General features: G+C 41.0%; 1 protein-coding gene across 5 annotated transcripts in view; it reads right to left on the reverse strand.

The window, feature by feature from the left end:
* Positions 1-18564, reverse strand: part of YAP1 (Yes1 associated transcriptional regulator) — a 96713-nt gene that overhangs the window by 15515 nt on the left and 62634 nt on the right. For 3 of the 5 annotated variants that reach the window (XM_075592429.1, XM_075592426.1, XM_075592431.1), the window contains one exon: positions 8387-8577. In XM_075592429.1, the coding sequence (XP_075448544.1) occupies positions 8387-8577 (191 nt within the window). The remainder of the gene's footprint in view (positions 1-8386; positions 8578-18564) is intronic. The other 2 variants (XM_075592430.1, XM_075592427.1) reach the window with 1 other exon arrangement.

Here is an 18564-nt window from a genome sequence, read left to right on the forward strand (position 1 = left end):
ATTCCTGCCTCACATTGCACTGTAACACAGACGCTCAGGCTCACAAACGTTCCAGTAGAATGAGAATCATTCTAACTGTTAGAGAAGTGCTTGATGACGTTGAAACTTTTGCTTGGAAAGACACAAATATTGTGGATAGTACCGTCTGAATTAATTAGTGGCTATTTATGAGGCAGGGATGTATAACGAGATGTGTCCAAGGGGATCTTGCCGTGATTTGAATATTCGTCTAGCTAAGAGTATCAATATTCGGCAGACAATGTGCACCTCAGAAACCCCACCGGTATTTGAATAGGATTGTAAATAACTGAAGAGGGAAGGAGATCATCTTTCAAAGGCAGATAGTGCAGGATTCTTATTCTTATCAAAAGAAAAATGAAGGCCGATGTTTACTAAGCAGTATTCTGCTATAAGACACCATTGACTTGAATGGGCTCAGTAAGGCATCTTCCAGCACCGGAAGGTGTCTTATGGAAGAAGAATACTTAGTAAATATGGACCCAAGTCTACAACTATATTACTTTATTGAAGACTGGCTTTTCCAACAGAAACTTGTCAAACAGAGTTGTTTGTTGTTGGTGTAAGATTGTATGCTGCACAGTACTTTGACATAATCTGAGAATATAGTGCATATTTTTCTAAATTGTGACATTGTGCTAATATCAAAAGCGAGTGGTCCTTTTAATATAACCTGGCAGTTTAGAAATTATATAATTACCAATGAGTAATTTTACAGTATATTTTTAGTGTAGTTCTAGGAGTGGCCAGAACAGGTTTAAAAAAAACCCCCAGATAATTAACCCTTTTTACGCAACTTCAGAAATGACTATACGTTTGTCACTAGTTGTTTGAGGATAATCAGCATCAGCAATTTTTGGGGTTTATATGAGCTTACTGGGTATCTGTGTGTTTATTAACTTTGTCCAGCTGGTCTCAGTTGTTTTGAAGGTTAGTGCCCCCTGCTCCCCAGGTTTTAAGCTCGCCCTTCCCCACTTTCCATATGTACAGGTCTTTCATGCAGCTTTTTGTGACAGATCCAATGCAAATCATTTTTCCTTTAATTATACAAGTAAATAAGAATTTTAATCAGTTAGTGTTAGGACCTGGGATATTATGGTCATGCCTTGAAGTGGCTCGCAGGCTTATAATGCTTTGGCCAAAGGGTTAAAATAAATGACCCTTTTTTCGATAGATAGAAAACACGCAGAAAGAACAAAGCAAGTCCTCTATAAAGCATTCAAATTGACAAAAATACTATGTGAATGAACAGATGGACTTTATTAGTAATCACCGAAAAAACAAAAACGCATAAAAAATAAGTAAAACAAGAAAAGTGATGCCGCTAAACTCCTACTAGAATAATGCTAGCAACCAAAGTCAAAAAAGGATATAAAAAATAACAGATGAAAGTACTATATGTAAATACCCTAATGACAAGGAAAAATAAACTAAATGCCAACATTATATATAAACTATACCCTAAAGCAGTGATGGCAAACCTTTTTGAGCCCAAGTGCCCAAACTGCAAACCAAAACGACTTATTTTTATCAAAGTGCCAACACTGCAATTAAACCTCACACGCCCCTCTATAATGGTGACCAGATTTTGAAAATGAAAAACCGGGACACAAAAAAAATTATTAATACAACAAAAAACATTACTAAAAAAGAATATTATAATGATATTTATCTAATAGTGTCACCATTGATGCTGTATTATTCATTCTACCTCTTCCCATTCTCTCTCTACCTTCTCCCCCATCACTGCCGGCAACAGAAATCATGCGCCCCCCCTCCCCAAAGGGAGGGAGGTGACAGGGAGGGAGGAAGGTGACAGGGAGGGAGGAAGGTGACAGGGAGGGAGGGAGGTGACAGGGAGGGAGGGAGGGAGAGAGGTGACAGGGAGGGAGGAAGGGAGAGAGAGAGGTGACAGGGAGGGAGAGAGGTGACAGGGAGGGAGGGAGAGAGGTGACAGGGAGGGAGGGAGAGAGGTGACGGAGGGAGGGAGGGAGAGAGGGGTGACAGGGAGGGAGGGAGGGAGAGAGGGGTGACAGGGAGGGAGAGAGGGGTGACAGGGAGGGAGGGAGGGAGAGAGGGGTGACAGGGAGGGAGGGAGGGAGAGAGGGGTGACAGGGAGGGAGGGAGGGAGAGAGGGGTGACAGGGAGGGAGGGAGTGACGGAGGGAGGTGACAGGGAGGGAGTGACAGGGAGGGAGGGAGGTGACAGGGAGGGAGGGAGAGAGGTGACAGGGAGGGAGGAAGGTGACTGGGAGGGAGGGAGGGAGGAAGGTGACTGGGAGGGAGGGAGGGAGAGAGGTGACTGGGAGGGAGGGAGAGAGGTGACTGGGAAGGAGGGAGAGAGGTGACTGGGAGGGAGGGAGAGATAGAGGTGACTGGGAGGGAGGGAGAGATAGAGGTGACTGGGAGGGAGGGAGAGATAGAGGTGACAGGGAGGGAGGGAGAGATAGAGGTGACAGGGAGGGAGGGAGGTGAAAGGGGGGGAGGCAGGTAGGGAGGTGACAGGGAGGGAGGGAGCTGACGGAGGGAGGGGGTGCGAGAGGTGACAGGGAGGGAGGGAGAGAGGTGACAGGGAGGGAGGGAGAGAGGTGACAGGGAGGGAGGTGACAGGGAGGGAGGGAGGGAGAGAGGGAGAGAGAGGCGACAGGGAGAGAGGTGACAGGGAGGGAGGGAGAGGTGACAGGGAGGGAGAGGGGTGAAAGGGAGAGAGGTGACAGGGAGGGAGGTGACAGGGAGGGGGGGAGGGGGGTGACAGGGAGGGAGGGAGAGAGGGGGAGAGGTGACAGGGAGGTGGAGAGAGAGGGAGAGGTGACAGGTATGGAGAGGATGACAGGGAGGGGGAGAGAGAGACACACACACACACACAGAGACACACACACAGAGACACACACCCAGAAAATTATATAAATAATTTATTGACATTAATTAAAATTAAATAAAAAATGAAGACATTAATTGGACATTCCTCATTGTCATTCCTGACCTGACCTTGGGGCTTGTTTATATAATATAAAAATGTGCTAAATAAATAGCAGGGGAAAGCAGAAATATGGTTGTGCATTATTATAAATATATATGTTGCTACTTACACTTACAGTACTTATTGTACAGACTGTGTCACACGTGCAGCAGCAGCAGCTCTGCCTCTGAGCAGCTCCAGACTGTGACACACCTTCTCCTGTGCTCCTCGTGGCAGTCACTGTCACAGGTCAGTGACATCACTGCCATCCCATGGATCACTGCGGCCCCGCCCACCCGGCATCTGTCCAATCCCCTGCCGTCTTGCTGAGCTGCTCCCATCCTCCTCAAATGGCCACCAATCTCCTGCACCGTTACTCCCTGGTAGTGTAGTGTGGTGTGCTCTGCTCATACTCTGCCCCCGGCTCTCGGCATTCTCACCCAATCCCCTGCAGCCTAGCATTCTACTATGGAGGAGTATGCCGGGGCAGGGCTTTGTAGAATGCCGGCCGGCACGCAGGGGAGGCAATTCAACAAGCGGGAAGCCAGTGGCCTGTAAATTCAAGAGCCCTCCTCCGCCTTCACCATCGCGCTGCACGCGTAGGTTTGAATAGACGGCGAAATCCAAAGGACTGCCTTCAACAGCCGCTCTCATCTCCTGCACCCTCCCGCTGCCTGTCTCTTTAAATGGAGGCCGCGCCCCCTTCTGCGTCATTACGCGTCTGCGTTTTCAGACCATCAAGCCTCCCGCGCTGAAATATCGTTCGGCTTCAAGAACCCCCTGGTGGGATCGAGAGGCGGGGCCGCGTGGGCGTCCTAACGGCTCCTCCTCCATTCCACCTCCCTCCAAGCTTCTACGTCACTGCCCCCCCCTTCGCGCTCCGCGACCGGCCGCTCGTGGTGCGTCATCGTGCCGCGCGGTTGCCATAGAGACCAGGCTCCACCGGGTGCATTGAGCGGCTTCCTCCCCCCTGACGGCGAAATCCAAAGGCGTGCCCACAGAGACGGCTCGGCGTGCCGGCAGCGGCACGCGTGCCACGCGTTCGCCATCACTGCCCTAAAGGATCTACCTAAACTAATAATCAGGTAAACAACTGTGGTAGTAAGCTAATACTAAACAAGGTGGAAATGCAAGGGAAACCAACCGAATAGAACAGATAGTAGCTCAGCTGCATATGGTGGAATTAAACAGCCATGATATAAAATGCATGTTAAGATTCAAATGGAGCACCACGATTACAGCTGGCGTGTCAGACTCGGTATGACTATGTAGTCAAGACCTGCATACAGATATCAGGCATCTTACAACAAATTGATGCCATCTCTCAGTTGAGTATAATTTCACTTTTCGCTGCTAACTGACTAATATGCCATATTATAACCCAACTTCTTTGTATCATTGAAATTGGATGTTACATCATATTCATATACAGTACGTATAATTTTTATATTTTGATACTGGACACTCTTTGGTCATTTGACTAGGACTCTATGCCTAATATTTTTTTTTACATATGCTGGATCATTGACAATATGCTTATGCTTTTTTCTAGCTCACCATTTGAATCTTAAAATGCATTTTATATCATGGCTGTTTAATTCCACCATATGCAGCTGAGCTAGTATCTGTACTATTTGCTTGGTTTCCCTTGCATTTAGGGGCTATATACTCTCCACCTAGCTTAGTATTAGCTTACTACCACAGTTGTTTATCTGATTATTAGTTTACGTAGATCCTTTTAGGTATAGTTTATATATAATGTTGGCATTTAGTTTATTTTTCCTTGTCTCATTAGGGTATTTACATATAGTACTTTCATCTGTTATTTTTTATATCCTTTTTTTACTTTGGTTGTTAGCATTATTCTAATAGGAATTTAGCGGCATCACTTTTCGTGTTTTACTTATTTTTTATGCATTTGTTTTTTCTGTGATTACTAATAAAGTCCATCTGTTCATTCACATAGTATTTTTGCCAATTTGAGTGCTTTATAGAGGACTTGCTTTGTTCTTTTTGTGTGATTTATAGGCTACTTGTCCTTAGCACCACCAGAGGCTACAATTGCCAGATATTGACATATCTGGGATTAGTAAGGGTGATTAGACTTCGGCACAACTTTGTGTGTTTGATATATATATATATATATATATATATATATATATATATATATATATATATATCTATATTTCACTGTGTATTTTTGTCATATTGGAAGTAGCTCTGGGCTCCCTTTGTGTTTTGTTTTTTGTAGTATTCAGTGCCACGCTCAGTAACACTCCTTTTATTTATAAAATATTTTACCAGGAAGTAATACATTGAGAGTTACCTCTCGTTTTCAAGTATGTCCTGGGCATAGAGTTAAGACAAATAATACATGGTTACAAATACAGTTACATAAATGAACAGGGTATACATTATATACCAGACAGACAGACAGGTAATTTTGGGGGTTTATGTGAGCTTACTGAGTATCGGTGTGTTTAATCAGCATGGCAAACACAACCAACTTTTTTTCCTTCATTTACAACTTTGGTAGTGATTCATTAAGGTCCGTTATGGATTAACATACCTGGTCTGGCACAAACTTCCATTGAAGACCATGGTAGTTAATGCTGGATCGCATGGATTAAGCTGTAATGGACCTTAATGAATAACCCAATTCGTTCTGGATTGTAAAGCTGCAGTTCCATCCAGCAATATGTACGGCAATAAACAATCAAAGCCCAACCCCTCGGTTTATTTTTCTCCCCTCTAACACAAGATGTTTACTAAATGCACGTTTAGATTAAGGCTCAAGTGTGTCAGGTATAATAGCAAATATCATCATAGAATACATATTAATTTTGTTAGCGTGTTCAATAAAGGTTCTGATCTTGTAAGCATGGTCTAGAACAGGGATACAGGGATGCTCAAATCCAGTCAGTCCCTGCTTCATGAATCAGAGAGCCTCTGATTGAGCCACCTGTGCTGAAGCTGGATATCCTGAAAACCTGACCTGTTGGGGCAATGTTGAGCACATCTGATCTAGAAAGCAGGCATTCTTCTTCCAAGAAAAGGTCACAAAGTGGAAGTGTTTCGTGTAGGAGTGAGACAGGCTAAAGCTCTGCATGAAAAAGGGCACTGTATGCAGTCTTAAATCCTACCAGAGTCCAAGCAAGAACAGTATGGTCTCTACAAGGTGCCAGCAATGCTGGGATGTTCCCATTAACTCCCCAAATAAAACTTCCAGACATATCGAAAACAGAACTTATTCTGTTCTTATTGAGTTGGGACGAAATGTAGATACATGCTTTAGAAGAATGTTTTGCAGCTACTACAAGAGCTTTATGCACAACATTCAGCTCCAACATTATTCACATGAAACAGACACCAAGCCATCCATGCAATTATGCATTTAATACAACTGTGGCCAATGAGGTCATTAACTTATTTCAAGTCATGAAACATTACTTGCTTTAAGAAACGGAAAGCTACTTGCGTCCCATCAAAATAGCCAATGTTACTTAAATGAATGTACTATTTGTAAGACTAATCCCTTTTTTCTATCGGTTCCTCAAAATAGAGAACGTGTGCATTGTAGAGTGTTTTTTTTGTAGCTTTAATATATACGTTGTACCATTGAGTTTAAGGTTTTTGTATTCACCGTAACGAGTGTCATGTCCTCAGTATGGGGGCAGATCCTTCATGCTCCAATGCATTGTATTGCACCCAATCCAGCGTTATTTGCCATTCAAGCCACAAGAGTTCATGCCAGATGGAGTGAAATACTCCCTGCAATGGAGCTTGAAAAATCACGGCACAAGAAGCTTTGCTTTCTGTATTTTACAGAGAGCGGGGGAAGAGACATTTGAGCAGGGGTGGAGAGCAGAGAGGGGGGTGCAAACAGGAAAGTTTGCGCACCCCTGCTTTAGTGGATGACTAAGCAGTTAAGTCCTTTTCTTTTACTGCCCAGCAATAGGAGTTGTGAAAGGTTATAAATATCTGATACCTTGATATTTTCCTCAGATCTTAAAGCTGCAGTTCAGTCAATATCCTGCATGTGTGTTTTTTTAATAAATCAGTTCTGTAGTAAGAAAAAATACTTTTAGCATTTTCTGTTTTTAAAAAAACAACTTTGAAAGACCAATTTTCTTGTATTCTATTTTAACAGCCATTTGCTAAGGCACTGCCCCTTCATGTCCTGTCACAAGCTCTGGCACACCCCTTTGTGAGCCCTGCCCTCCCTCTAGCACATGTCAGTGCAGGAGTGCTCATGAATATTCATGAGCTTCCACTGAGTGACAGAGGCAGAATATAAACATATGCCAGCTCTAATTATGTCACCAAATTTCGCCTATCAATACATGAAGAACGAATTGACCTGCAGCTATACAGTTCTTGAGGTAATTAGAGATTGCACACATGAAACTATTGAAGTAAAAAAAAAAATTAAAAAAAAAAAAAAAAGACTGAACTGCAGCTTTAAGTGGACCCGCGTTGAGGGTATTCCCAGGGCTCCTAGCCCTATAACAGAGGGTAAGCAACATTTCTTGTTTAATAAGTTAGGACAAGTCTCCCAGTTTTGGGGCCCTAGACACACTACACTAAAACAGGACCCTGTCATAGCAGGAAGTGGCTTCCTCAGACAGGGGCTCATTGAGGACACCGGGAAGAGCTGCTAAGAAATTGCAGGAAAGGGTTCCAGCTGTTTTCGGCAGCAGGGGAAAAGCTTGAGAAAGAGCCACTCTGCCTTCAAGCCTCATGGTTGAGGAAACCTGAGTATGTGTCTGCATGTAACAAGAAGATATATCTTTGTAACCAGAAAACCGGTTCTGTTGCAATCTGAATTCGGACTGTTAATAAAAGTTAAGAAAGCTGCTCTACTCGGACAGTTAATAAAAATGAAAGAACGTTCCTGGTTCTTTTTTCCTTTTCTTGCTCAACACTCCAGCCCTGCACGAGGTTCCAACACCATGAGATACAAGGAAACCGCTGAGCATCACCTGCACACACAAGCAAATCTCACTTTAGGAGACAGTAAAACACTATTGGTGTGGCCCCTCTTCTGTTGGCCGGGGGTAGAGGTGTTACACTAGAATAAGAGATTACATATTACTCTGAAGGGCGCTGTGATTTCAAATCTACACATCAAATGCATGAACAAACACGCAGTTCTTCTTACTTGGCGTTTTACTTTAGACATCCAAAGATACTTCTTAAGACTTATACTTGGGATTTCAGTGTATGAGGAGCCTGCAAAATCGGACGCTAGCGCTAAACACAAGATTAAGTAATGTTACCATAGTAAACAATACCATTACATGCTCACTGTAAACTAGGACTTCTAATAACTGTCATAAACCCACAACCACTAATCAACACAGACATAACGAGACAAACATGTAAAGAAAATCAAAAGGCGGTGTCTAACCTGTGGCCTCACCTGCCGAAGCAGTTCTTGATGCTTGAGTCGGAGACGCTCTTTCTCCATCTGGAGCTGCTGGAGCCTCATCTGCTGCTGATTGCCGCCTCCGACCATCACGCCACTTTGGGGACTCTGAGGAGCTAGCGGTGGTGGGGATTTCACTGGAGCACTCTGGCTCAGTCTCTGCTGATTCATAGCTGAAAAATAAAAAGACTTCATCTTGTAACGCACAAACAATAAAAGTGACTCATTCACAATTTATATTCATTTTATCAGGTGTTTTCAGGGAAAACATTTGCTACTTTCTCAATCTTTGAACGCACATTACCAAACGATGCCTTCCTATATACTTTGCTGAATATTTGATGATACAAACTTTTTTGTGCCTAATGAATATTGTAAATATAAAGCAGATTAACATGATCTCAAGCTCTGAACCATATAATAGATGGAATGAAAAATGCATGAAAAAATTCAAGATTAGGGCTATGTATTCGTATCTTTATGATCTAGCAGATATATCAGAGTATTTTTCATTACTTGATATTTTAGGAAAAACCTCAACAATCTGCTTATACGTCTCCAAAACCAAAACACACCTGGACCACTGACTACTCAAGGTGTGGTTCCGCCTAGAGTTTCAGTTTTTTCTAGGTCGGAAGCGGAAGAATCCCTGGAGATGAGCCACGTTAATTTCAGCTCCAGGAACCTCCTGCTTCCCAAAATACTTACCGCTGATGGTGCCCCCAGAACCATCCCGGCTGGGTAAACCATATAAAGGTTTATATATCCCGTGGCACAGGAGCCAACAGGAAGCTGTGTGCCACAGGAGGTTTAAGAACCAGGAAGTACCGGTAGCACCGCCGCAGGTTAGTATCTCGGGAACCAGGGGATTCAGCTCCAGGGGACCCCTGCTTCAAACCTGTGAAACTAAATCATGTTAAAGCAACAAAAACAGAAAACAGCAATAATGACATGAGTGCTTCAGCATTAAAAACAAGAGAGCACTATGACCAACAGTCACACACATTGGAGACCTCACCTCAGCATTCATCCCCTCATTTACAAACAAAAACAGGTGAGAAATCTCTCCATAGAAAACAATGCTCTGCTTGTGCAGCTAGCACTGCTTTTCTCTTGCACTTTTACCAGGTCATAATGACATCGTTAATGTGAACGAATGCCAGGAAGTAAACCAGCCTACCTAACTTGGTGATCTAGGGTTAGTAAACAAAATTATTTAAAGAGTCTATTTATCATGGGAAAATCAGAATTAAACAAAGGTTGGAGTGGACATATGTCTTTTTTCAACCGAATCTGCTATGTACTTGGCAGCATTAGAGTTGTGTGAATTCGGCTTCTCAATGACAGCAGATGAAGCATGGGCTACTGCAAACTCTCACCCGCATGTGAAATCCTCTCCCTAATTGCCTACACTCCTCCAAAGCTCCCAGCACTTCCATTTATTTTTCTTGTTGACTAAAAACAAACAGGGCAATACATAGGGCTGGGTTTTCAGTAGTGGGTATTGAATTGCTGCAGAGCAGGGAAAAGTTACAGTATGGTGCGGCAGGTATAGTACAAAAGAAATTCAGGCTTATTACGGTTAACTTTTTTCCTCCCACTGTAAAATCTTTACAAAATAAAAGACATTAAAATGCAATGTAGAATTTCAATAGAAAATGTGACTTTTCACCTGCTAATACAACAGCACCTTTAACTGGCACATTTTGTCATGCAAAAGCATATAACATGTAGTAGTAACCCCTAAAACTTCTTGGTAAAAAGTTCACAATCTCAGGAGAAATGCAGCGATTAGGCCACGGCCATGTTACCCGCTTGCTGGCGGAGGCGCGCTCCTGCACAGCACTGAGCCCCTACAGTCGCAATTAGAGCGGCTTTAGTAGGGGCTCGCCTACGCTTCTGCAAGTGTGCGGAAGTTCACAAAATTTCCCCACTTGCCGGCGAGCAGGGCCGGTCACGTGAGCGGTTCGCCCAATGAGGGCGAACCAGCTCTGTGACGTCACTGAACCACCCCCTGACGGCGCGCAGGGAAAGCACCCGCGAGGCCAGGGAAAGCACCCGCTTTCCCTGAGCCTCAGCGCGCCTGAGCACGCCAGCGGGAAGCGTGGGCAAGGCCTTAGAAACAAATGGATTCTGTAAGAATAACGCAGTGTTTTGTGTCGACATAACTAAACCACCATTGTCGTCAACAGCATGTAGATGTGTCACGGTATCTCCCCTGGTAACATGCATGTGTCAAGGTTTCCACACACAGACTTTTCCAGTAGAGAGGTGCTCAGAGCCAAAATATTACATTCATCCCAATTGCGTCAGAAAAAACCCACATGTTGCAATCTCGTTTTATTGGGCAAGTATTAACGTTTTCTGAATACGGTTTAAACAAACTTTCAAGGCAACTACACAAAACATATGTAACGGGTTATCCTTATGAGCATACTATATACATACATACTCAAATATAAATAGTAGGATGAGGAGAAGTAAGGATCTTCACCTACACTGGTGCTACTGGGTATATCAACAGAGTCATAATATCAACAGCAAGTCCGAGACAATGTAAGCCATGAAACAGTAACCGACACTTCATCATATGTATATATATATATATGTAGCAATAAAAAGTCCTGCTCACAATGTAGACCCGTTGCAAACCGACATGCGGAATCTTAAACCGTGTAACCGGGGGTTAGTGAAGATAGGAACTACGCTCACCCCGTATGGTACACGGACATCAACCCAGCGGTGTAGGCGGCTGGAGCCGTATGACGATACACTGGCTGCTGGAGAATGTAACTCACAGTAATGACGTCTCTGTGGTCTCGGTGTAGCGTGGCGTGCTTCAGTCCGGAAGTAGATGAGGCGGAATAGAGTAGGAACTGATCACAGCAAAAAAGTAGGGCTGGAGGCTTGTATCCAAAACGAAGATAATTTATTAAATGCGCATATTAGCAAAAAAGGTCCTCTGAAGCGTTTCTCACCCGAAGGGTGCTTTCAAAGAGTGACCAAACATGTGAGTGATATCTTTAAATGCCCTGACAGCCCCCTGAACTGAGTGTATTTGGCACCAAAATCACCTGAAATCAGGTGATCGAGATTGAATGATAGGCTACAAGAGCATATATGGGACAAAACATTCTACATTGAGTCAGTCTGAATATCAAAATACAAACTAATATAAATAATAAACAATGTGTTAATATCTATAAAGACAATATAATATAAAAGGTATATAATGAATGAATGTTGTGAAAAAATAAAATACAAAAATAAGAACATCATTACAATAATATAGAAAAATCCAAAAGTTAACATATTATATTTATGAATGCAAAGAATAAATAGTAAAGAAAAAAACTACATGAAATGAAAAATAGAATAAATAAATAAAAAATAAAAAAGAGAAACATACACACCAGACAATAAACACTGTGATATATAAAGAGATATCCATCAATCTATTTAAATATCAAATAAGATAGTCTATAAAATGAATAAATATAACAAAAAGCTCAAAATAAGAGATATGTAAAAATGCCTAAAGAAAATAGAAGGTTCGAACAACAATATAAGCTCCTAATATAAAGTTAAAGGTTAAAAAAGACATAATGGATATAAACACCAAAATATTAATAAACTATAATGTCTATAATATATAAAAAAATAATATTGTAGAAATATATATATATAAATATATAAACATATAAACACCATAATAATATAAATTATATAAGAAAAAGAATCAAGACTAAATTAAACTAAATGTGGAGAAACCACAACAAGTAAGACCTGAATGGTATCCCCAAAACTGATAATTATATCTGATGAAATAATGCAAGAAATTTTTTAAAACTTCATCCCAAAAAGTGGATGAGTTCCCAATCCTGATTAATGCCAGCAGGCTGTAGGGTATTCATGCTAAAGATCCAGAACATTTCTCGCCTGTTGAGCATGCCCAATCTGTATATAATTTTGTATTATTTTGATATTCAGACTGACTCCCTGTAGGGTGTTTTGTCCCATATAGGCTCTTGTAGCCTATCATTCAATCTCGATCACCTGATTTCAGGTGATTTCAGGGTATTTTGGCGCCAAACACACTCAGTTCAGGGGGCTGTCAGGGCATTTAAAGATATCACTCACATGTTTGGTCACTCTTTGATAAAGCACCCTTCGGGTGAGAAACGCTTCAGAGGACCTTTTTTGCCAATTTGCGCATTTAATCAATTATCTTCGTTTTGGATACAAGCCTCCAGCCCTACTTTTTTGCTGTGATCAGTTCCTACTCTATTCCTACACTGAAATATAACTATATGTATTATTAGTGTTTATTTGTAAAGTGCCAACATATTCCGCAGGGCAGTACAGTGGGGTTCATTGCGATATCAATTACATAAACTTAATGACATAGAGTATATGTATGTATATATTTAAGCACATATGTAATTTTATTTGGGAAAATAAACACACACACACACACACACACACACACACACACACACACACACACACACACACACACACACACACACACACACACACACACACACACACACACACACACACACACACACACACACACACACACACACACACACACACAGACTTATTTATTTATAAAAATGTTTTACCAGGAAGTAATACATTGAGAGATACCTCTCGTTTTCAAGTATGTCCTGGGCACAGAGTTATAAAAAATACATGGTTACATTAAAATGCCAGCAATTGAGGTAGAGCGGTATAAATGTGCTTGTTTGTCATTCTGTATGTCCAACAGATACAAAATAATGAGCTAACAATCGAGAGGGAATAAGGGGAAATATTGAAACAAAAGGTAAAGTGGCTGCTCATAGTGGGATGGAGTATGCTTCAGGGTGGAGTATGGTCTAACCATACAGCTGGCCCCAAAAGTGTCCGGAGGGTGGAGGGAATCAGGGGGAATAGTAAGTATGCCAGATAGGCTTCCTTAAAAAGGTGAGTTTTCAGGGAGTTTTTAAAATGTCCCAAAGCTGGATAGTGGTACATGGCAGCGAGACCCAGTACAGGACAGTAGAAGAAGTCTTGTAGGCAGGAGAGGCGGGTGTCATGGGCAGAACAGAGAGAGTGTTTATGAGTATATTTGGAGACTACGGCTGAGCTGTAATGGGGGTGGGGGGGTGCAAGGGAGCAGCATCTTTGGGAGCTTTGCAAGTCAGATCTAGGTTTTTAAATGTATTTCTCGAAGATTTGGGGAAACACAAATAATATACATTAAAAAAAATAATTACACATATATATATATATATATATATACATACACACACACACATATATAAAAACATATACACACACACACAAATATAATACACGCGTCTATTGTTGGCCTTCGGGAAGTTAGAGGAAAAGATGGTCTCATGGAGCTCAAAAGCGGACTCCCATTTTATTACAGAGATACACATAATGGAAGAATCAGTGGAGTAGGCTTCATCATTAACAAGAGATGGAGAAGCATTGTGGCATATGAAAGCTCATCAGAAAGAGCAGACAGAATCATTTAGTTGACAGATACTGACTTCAAATAATCCAAGTATATTATCCAATATCAAGTCACACAGAATTGTCACCTCAAGATCATTATAGGAGATTTCAGTGCAAAAATTGGTGTCCATCAGAAAGACAAAGCATTAGTTGCCAAGTATGGTTATAGTAACGGGAATGAACATGGGGACAAATTGGTAAAATTAGCAAAATGTGAAAACTTCTTTATCATGAATTCCTTCTTCAAGAAGAACCCAGATAGAAAATTACATGGAATGGACCCCGGAATGAAATGGACTATATCCATCAAGAAATACGTGACTGACCAATGCACAGATCTGCAGATTATATCTGAAACAAAAATTGGAAAGAAGGCAACTGCTGAAAAGCATAAAAACATCGTCATATCAGAATTTGATTATATAACTAGATTTTATATGCATTGTATTCTATGTCTTTATTTATATAGCGCCATTAATGTACATAGCGCTTCACAGTAGTAATACATGTGACAATCATATAAATAACAAATAATATAAATAACCGGTCATGGGAATAAGTGCTTCAGACAAACGTAACATTTAGGAAGAGACGTCCCTGCTCTGAGGAGTTTATAATCTAATAAAGTTATGATCAAATAGATATGTATATGAATTGTACCATGACCCCCTAATCACTATATTTTTTTGTATCCTTCCCCATTCTCCTTTATAATTTATGAAAATGTTCAAAATTAACAGTAAAAACACAAAAACAATCACTAACTTTATGAACAGCAGCAGAGAATTTAAACTTGACTGAAAAGTCGCTACAGCTTGCTCAAAATGCATGGGGACACCAACGGTTATGAAGAACTTCTGAAGATTGTAGTTGAAAGAGCAGAAAAATCGTTACTAAACAGGATAAGAAAATATTTGATGAACCAAAACAATTAATGAGAAATGACATTAAATCCCAAAAAGCAAGAATAAGATTGAATATGCAGAGCAGTGCAAGACAATCCGCAAATGTATAACTGAAGATACAGTACAAGAAAATGTAACAGATATGATGAAGCAGACTATTGAAGATGACTAAAGCTTAAAGATGACAGACAACTTCTAGTTGGGAAGAAGCAAAACATTGCACTCAAACAAGATTATGAATCAGCAATAAAAGCTTGTGCACTTATCAAAGTGTTGAGGACTTCTACATGAAATTGTACGTGAACACAGAAGACAGGGCATAATCCAGCAGAGGACATTCAAGAAGAAACCACCAATTATGTGCCATGTGTTCTACCCGAACAAGTGGCAAAAGTAATAAAATCCTTGAAAAATGGGAAGGCTCCCTGGGAAGATGGAAATACTGTAGTGCCGACGAGTATTCTAAAACCAATCTGGGGCAATCACCAACAAGACCCTGGCAGTCCCGTTCCCCTGCTGTGTTAATCCGATGGGCCATTAGTCTCTGCAGAAATGTCACTGAAATGTTTGCAGCAAATACCTGGATCTTGTTGGTTATAGCCCCAGATTTTCCCAGGCAAGTGTTAGAATACTCGTCGCACCTGTACAACTTAAATCTTGAAACTGGGGAAGTAGAAAAAAATTCTTGCAAAAAACTCTTTACATGCTGCTTGAACAGGAAAATTTCACAGCAATGGACTAATGTCAGTTATCTTCATCCACAAGAAAGGAGACATAGAAGACCTCAAGAACTACAGACCAATCAGTCTACTTCCAATCAATCACTTACAAAAAAATGTTACGAAGATAATCAACAATCTGCTACAATAAACCCATGACTTTGCCCAGTCTAGAGAAGAAGCGGGATTTTGTGACGGATACAACACAATGAACCATGTCTAAGTCGCACAGGGAGTGATTTCCCGAAGTAAAAGTATGAAAATCTCTACACCTTAGCAGTCCTAAATGCATTAAGACAAAATGTTGAAGAAGAGCATATTGTTAATATAAAGAACATTTACGAGAATGCCACAACCATTAAATTACATGAAGATACACACAAGATCAGGATCAGCAAGTGAGTACGGCAGGGAGACACCATGTAACCAAAGCTTTACACAGCAACACATGAAGAATTGCTGAAAACATTAGATTAGGGAAAAAATGGAATCAAAATCAATGGTGAATGTTTGAGTAAAAAACGATTTACAGAAGACTTATTTTTGCCACAAGGGTAGAAGACCTCCAGCAACAAATTGGAGAACTCGCTGAAGCAAGTAAGAATGTGGCCTCCGTATGAATCTCGGCAAGACTTAACAAATGTGTAGAGTCTGAAATAAATGGAAAAGAACTAGAAGTCGAAGACTGTCTACCTTGAACGGCAAACAAGGGATGGGAACCTTTTGAATTAAATCAATAAGAGAATGAGGATGGGACGGAGCGCATTTGGAAGAAACAAAAATATTTCAAGGCACCCTTGAACTGTGCCTCGAAGTAAGTTTATGACCAGTGCAATCTGCCCGTGCTCGCTTATGGATGTGGAACTTGGAATTGCGAAGAGAATTCAGAAGCTTCAGACAATTTAAAGTATGGAGAGATGAATGCTGAGTATTACTCGAAGATAGGAAAAAGAATGCATAGGTTCGAAACCAAATAAAAGTCTCAGACATCACAAAGGTGAAGAAAGTAAAATGGCAGTGGGCCGAACATATCGCAAGAAGAAACTACCCTAGTTTAAAAAAAAAAATATATATATATCATTTTTTTTTTTTTAAACTAGGGTAGTTTCTTCTTGCGATATGTTCGGCCCACTGCCATTTTACGTTACACACACCGCAATGCTGCTCAGCCAAAATATTAGTTATGGGGGTGCTGCCTAGGATAGATGTATCAAATAATTTGTGGTATGTGCAAGCACAATAGAAGAAAAATGTTGTAGTGTCGCACATCTCAAAAAATCATCAATGGTTGAAATATAAAAAGTAACCTTTATTGAGTAATAAGAATTCAAATATAGAGACTGATTGGACAGTTTGCTGGTGCCCTATTGGTTGGGTGATCGCCCAATAGGCACAGAAATTGTAGAGCAATTTTTTCACAGTAACTTCCAAAAACCTGACACCCAAGTGAACATATAATAAAAGCCAGTACTACCTCTGACATTGTGCATCTACTCAACATACTACACCAGGCCCGTCGAACTCAGATTAGCTTGTGGGCAATTTTTAAGTCCGACTGCAAGACTTGGGCTGCACCGGGAAAAAATAAAACACAGTCACTAACCTACGTGTACACTTTCTAGAGCTTTCCTTATTAAAAATATGTCAATATCGCCATCCAAAGAGGAAACGGAATACCGGTAAGTGGCCCTGAGAGAGGGGGGTGGGGGGAGGGAGACAGAGTCCCCACGCCATTTATGTACATAGAGCTTCACAGCAGCAGTAATATACGTGACATAAGAACACAATGGAAAAAAGCACTTCAGACATAAAAGTAAATTAGGACAAGGAGTCCCTGCCCCGGAAATACACCCCTCCATATGTATGTATATGTGTGCATGTATGTATGTATGTATGTATATATATATAAATATATACATACATACACACACGTATGTATATATACACATACATACGTATATATATATATACATATATATATATAACATACATACGTGTATATATATATATATATATATACATATATATACACACATACGTGTGTGTGTGTGTGTGTGTGTGTGTGTGTATGTATGTATGTGTGTATATGTGTGTGTATGTGTGTGAGTATATATATATATAAATCTATCTCTATATATTTATAAAATATTTTACCAGGAAGTAATAATATATTGAGTTATCTCTCGTTTTCAAGTATATCCAGGACATAGAGTTAAGATGACAAATACATAGTTACAAATACATACATAAGTGAACAGGGTAAACATTATATACAAGACATTGCATGCACAGTAAGAGATAATATATATTATAGGCGTATGCAACAGTTACAGACCAGATTAAAATGTGAGAGCTTTAGTTTTGAAAGAACTTAGACTGGTGACGGCTGCGAGAGTCTCTGGTAGATTGTTCCAGTTGTGCGGTAAGGCCCCATTCACACTGTTCACGTTCATCTCCGACCCCTGCAGTTGCGGGAGTCTTTTGAAAGTGTGATTCCTGGCTGCCGCAGCGTGACGTCAGTTTCAGCAGCCAATCAATGCATTGGCTGCTGAAAGTGAACAGAGACTCGGCAGATCCCTGCTCCAGCCTCACGCACACGCTTTTCTTTTATGTTTTTTGTTTACACAGCCCCCCCACCTCCCGCTCTCCGGTACCCGCAGTATAATAATAAAAATAATAAAAAAAGGGGGAGGAACGGTAGGGTCCGCAGAACAGAGCCTTGCGGGACACCACAGGTGATATCCAAGGGGTTGGAGTTAAGAGTGAGATAGACTCATGTTGGGATCTACCTGATAGGTAGGACTGAAACCAGTTTAAAGCATGTTTCCCTATTCCAGAGCTCTGGAGTTTGTTAAGCAGGATAGCATGATCAACAGTATCAAAAGCCTTTGCAAAATCTAGGAATATTGCACCAGTGAGTTGTCCCAGTTCTATTCCACACTGAATCTCATTGCAAACTTTGAGCAGGGTAATTACCGTGGAGTGTTTGAGGGACATGGCCTGCAGACAGAATAGAGTTGAC

The sequence above is a fragment of the Ascaphus truei genome, chromosome 3, assembly GCF_040206685.1.
Source record: "Ascaphus truei isolate aAscTru1 chromosome 3, aAscTru1.hap1, whole genome shotgun sequence".
Lineage (NCBI taxonomy): Eukaryota > Metazoa > Chordata > Amphibia > Anura > Ascaphidae > Ascaphus > Ascaphus truei.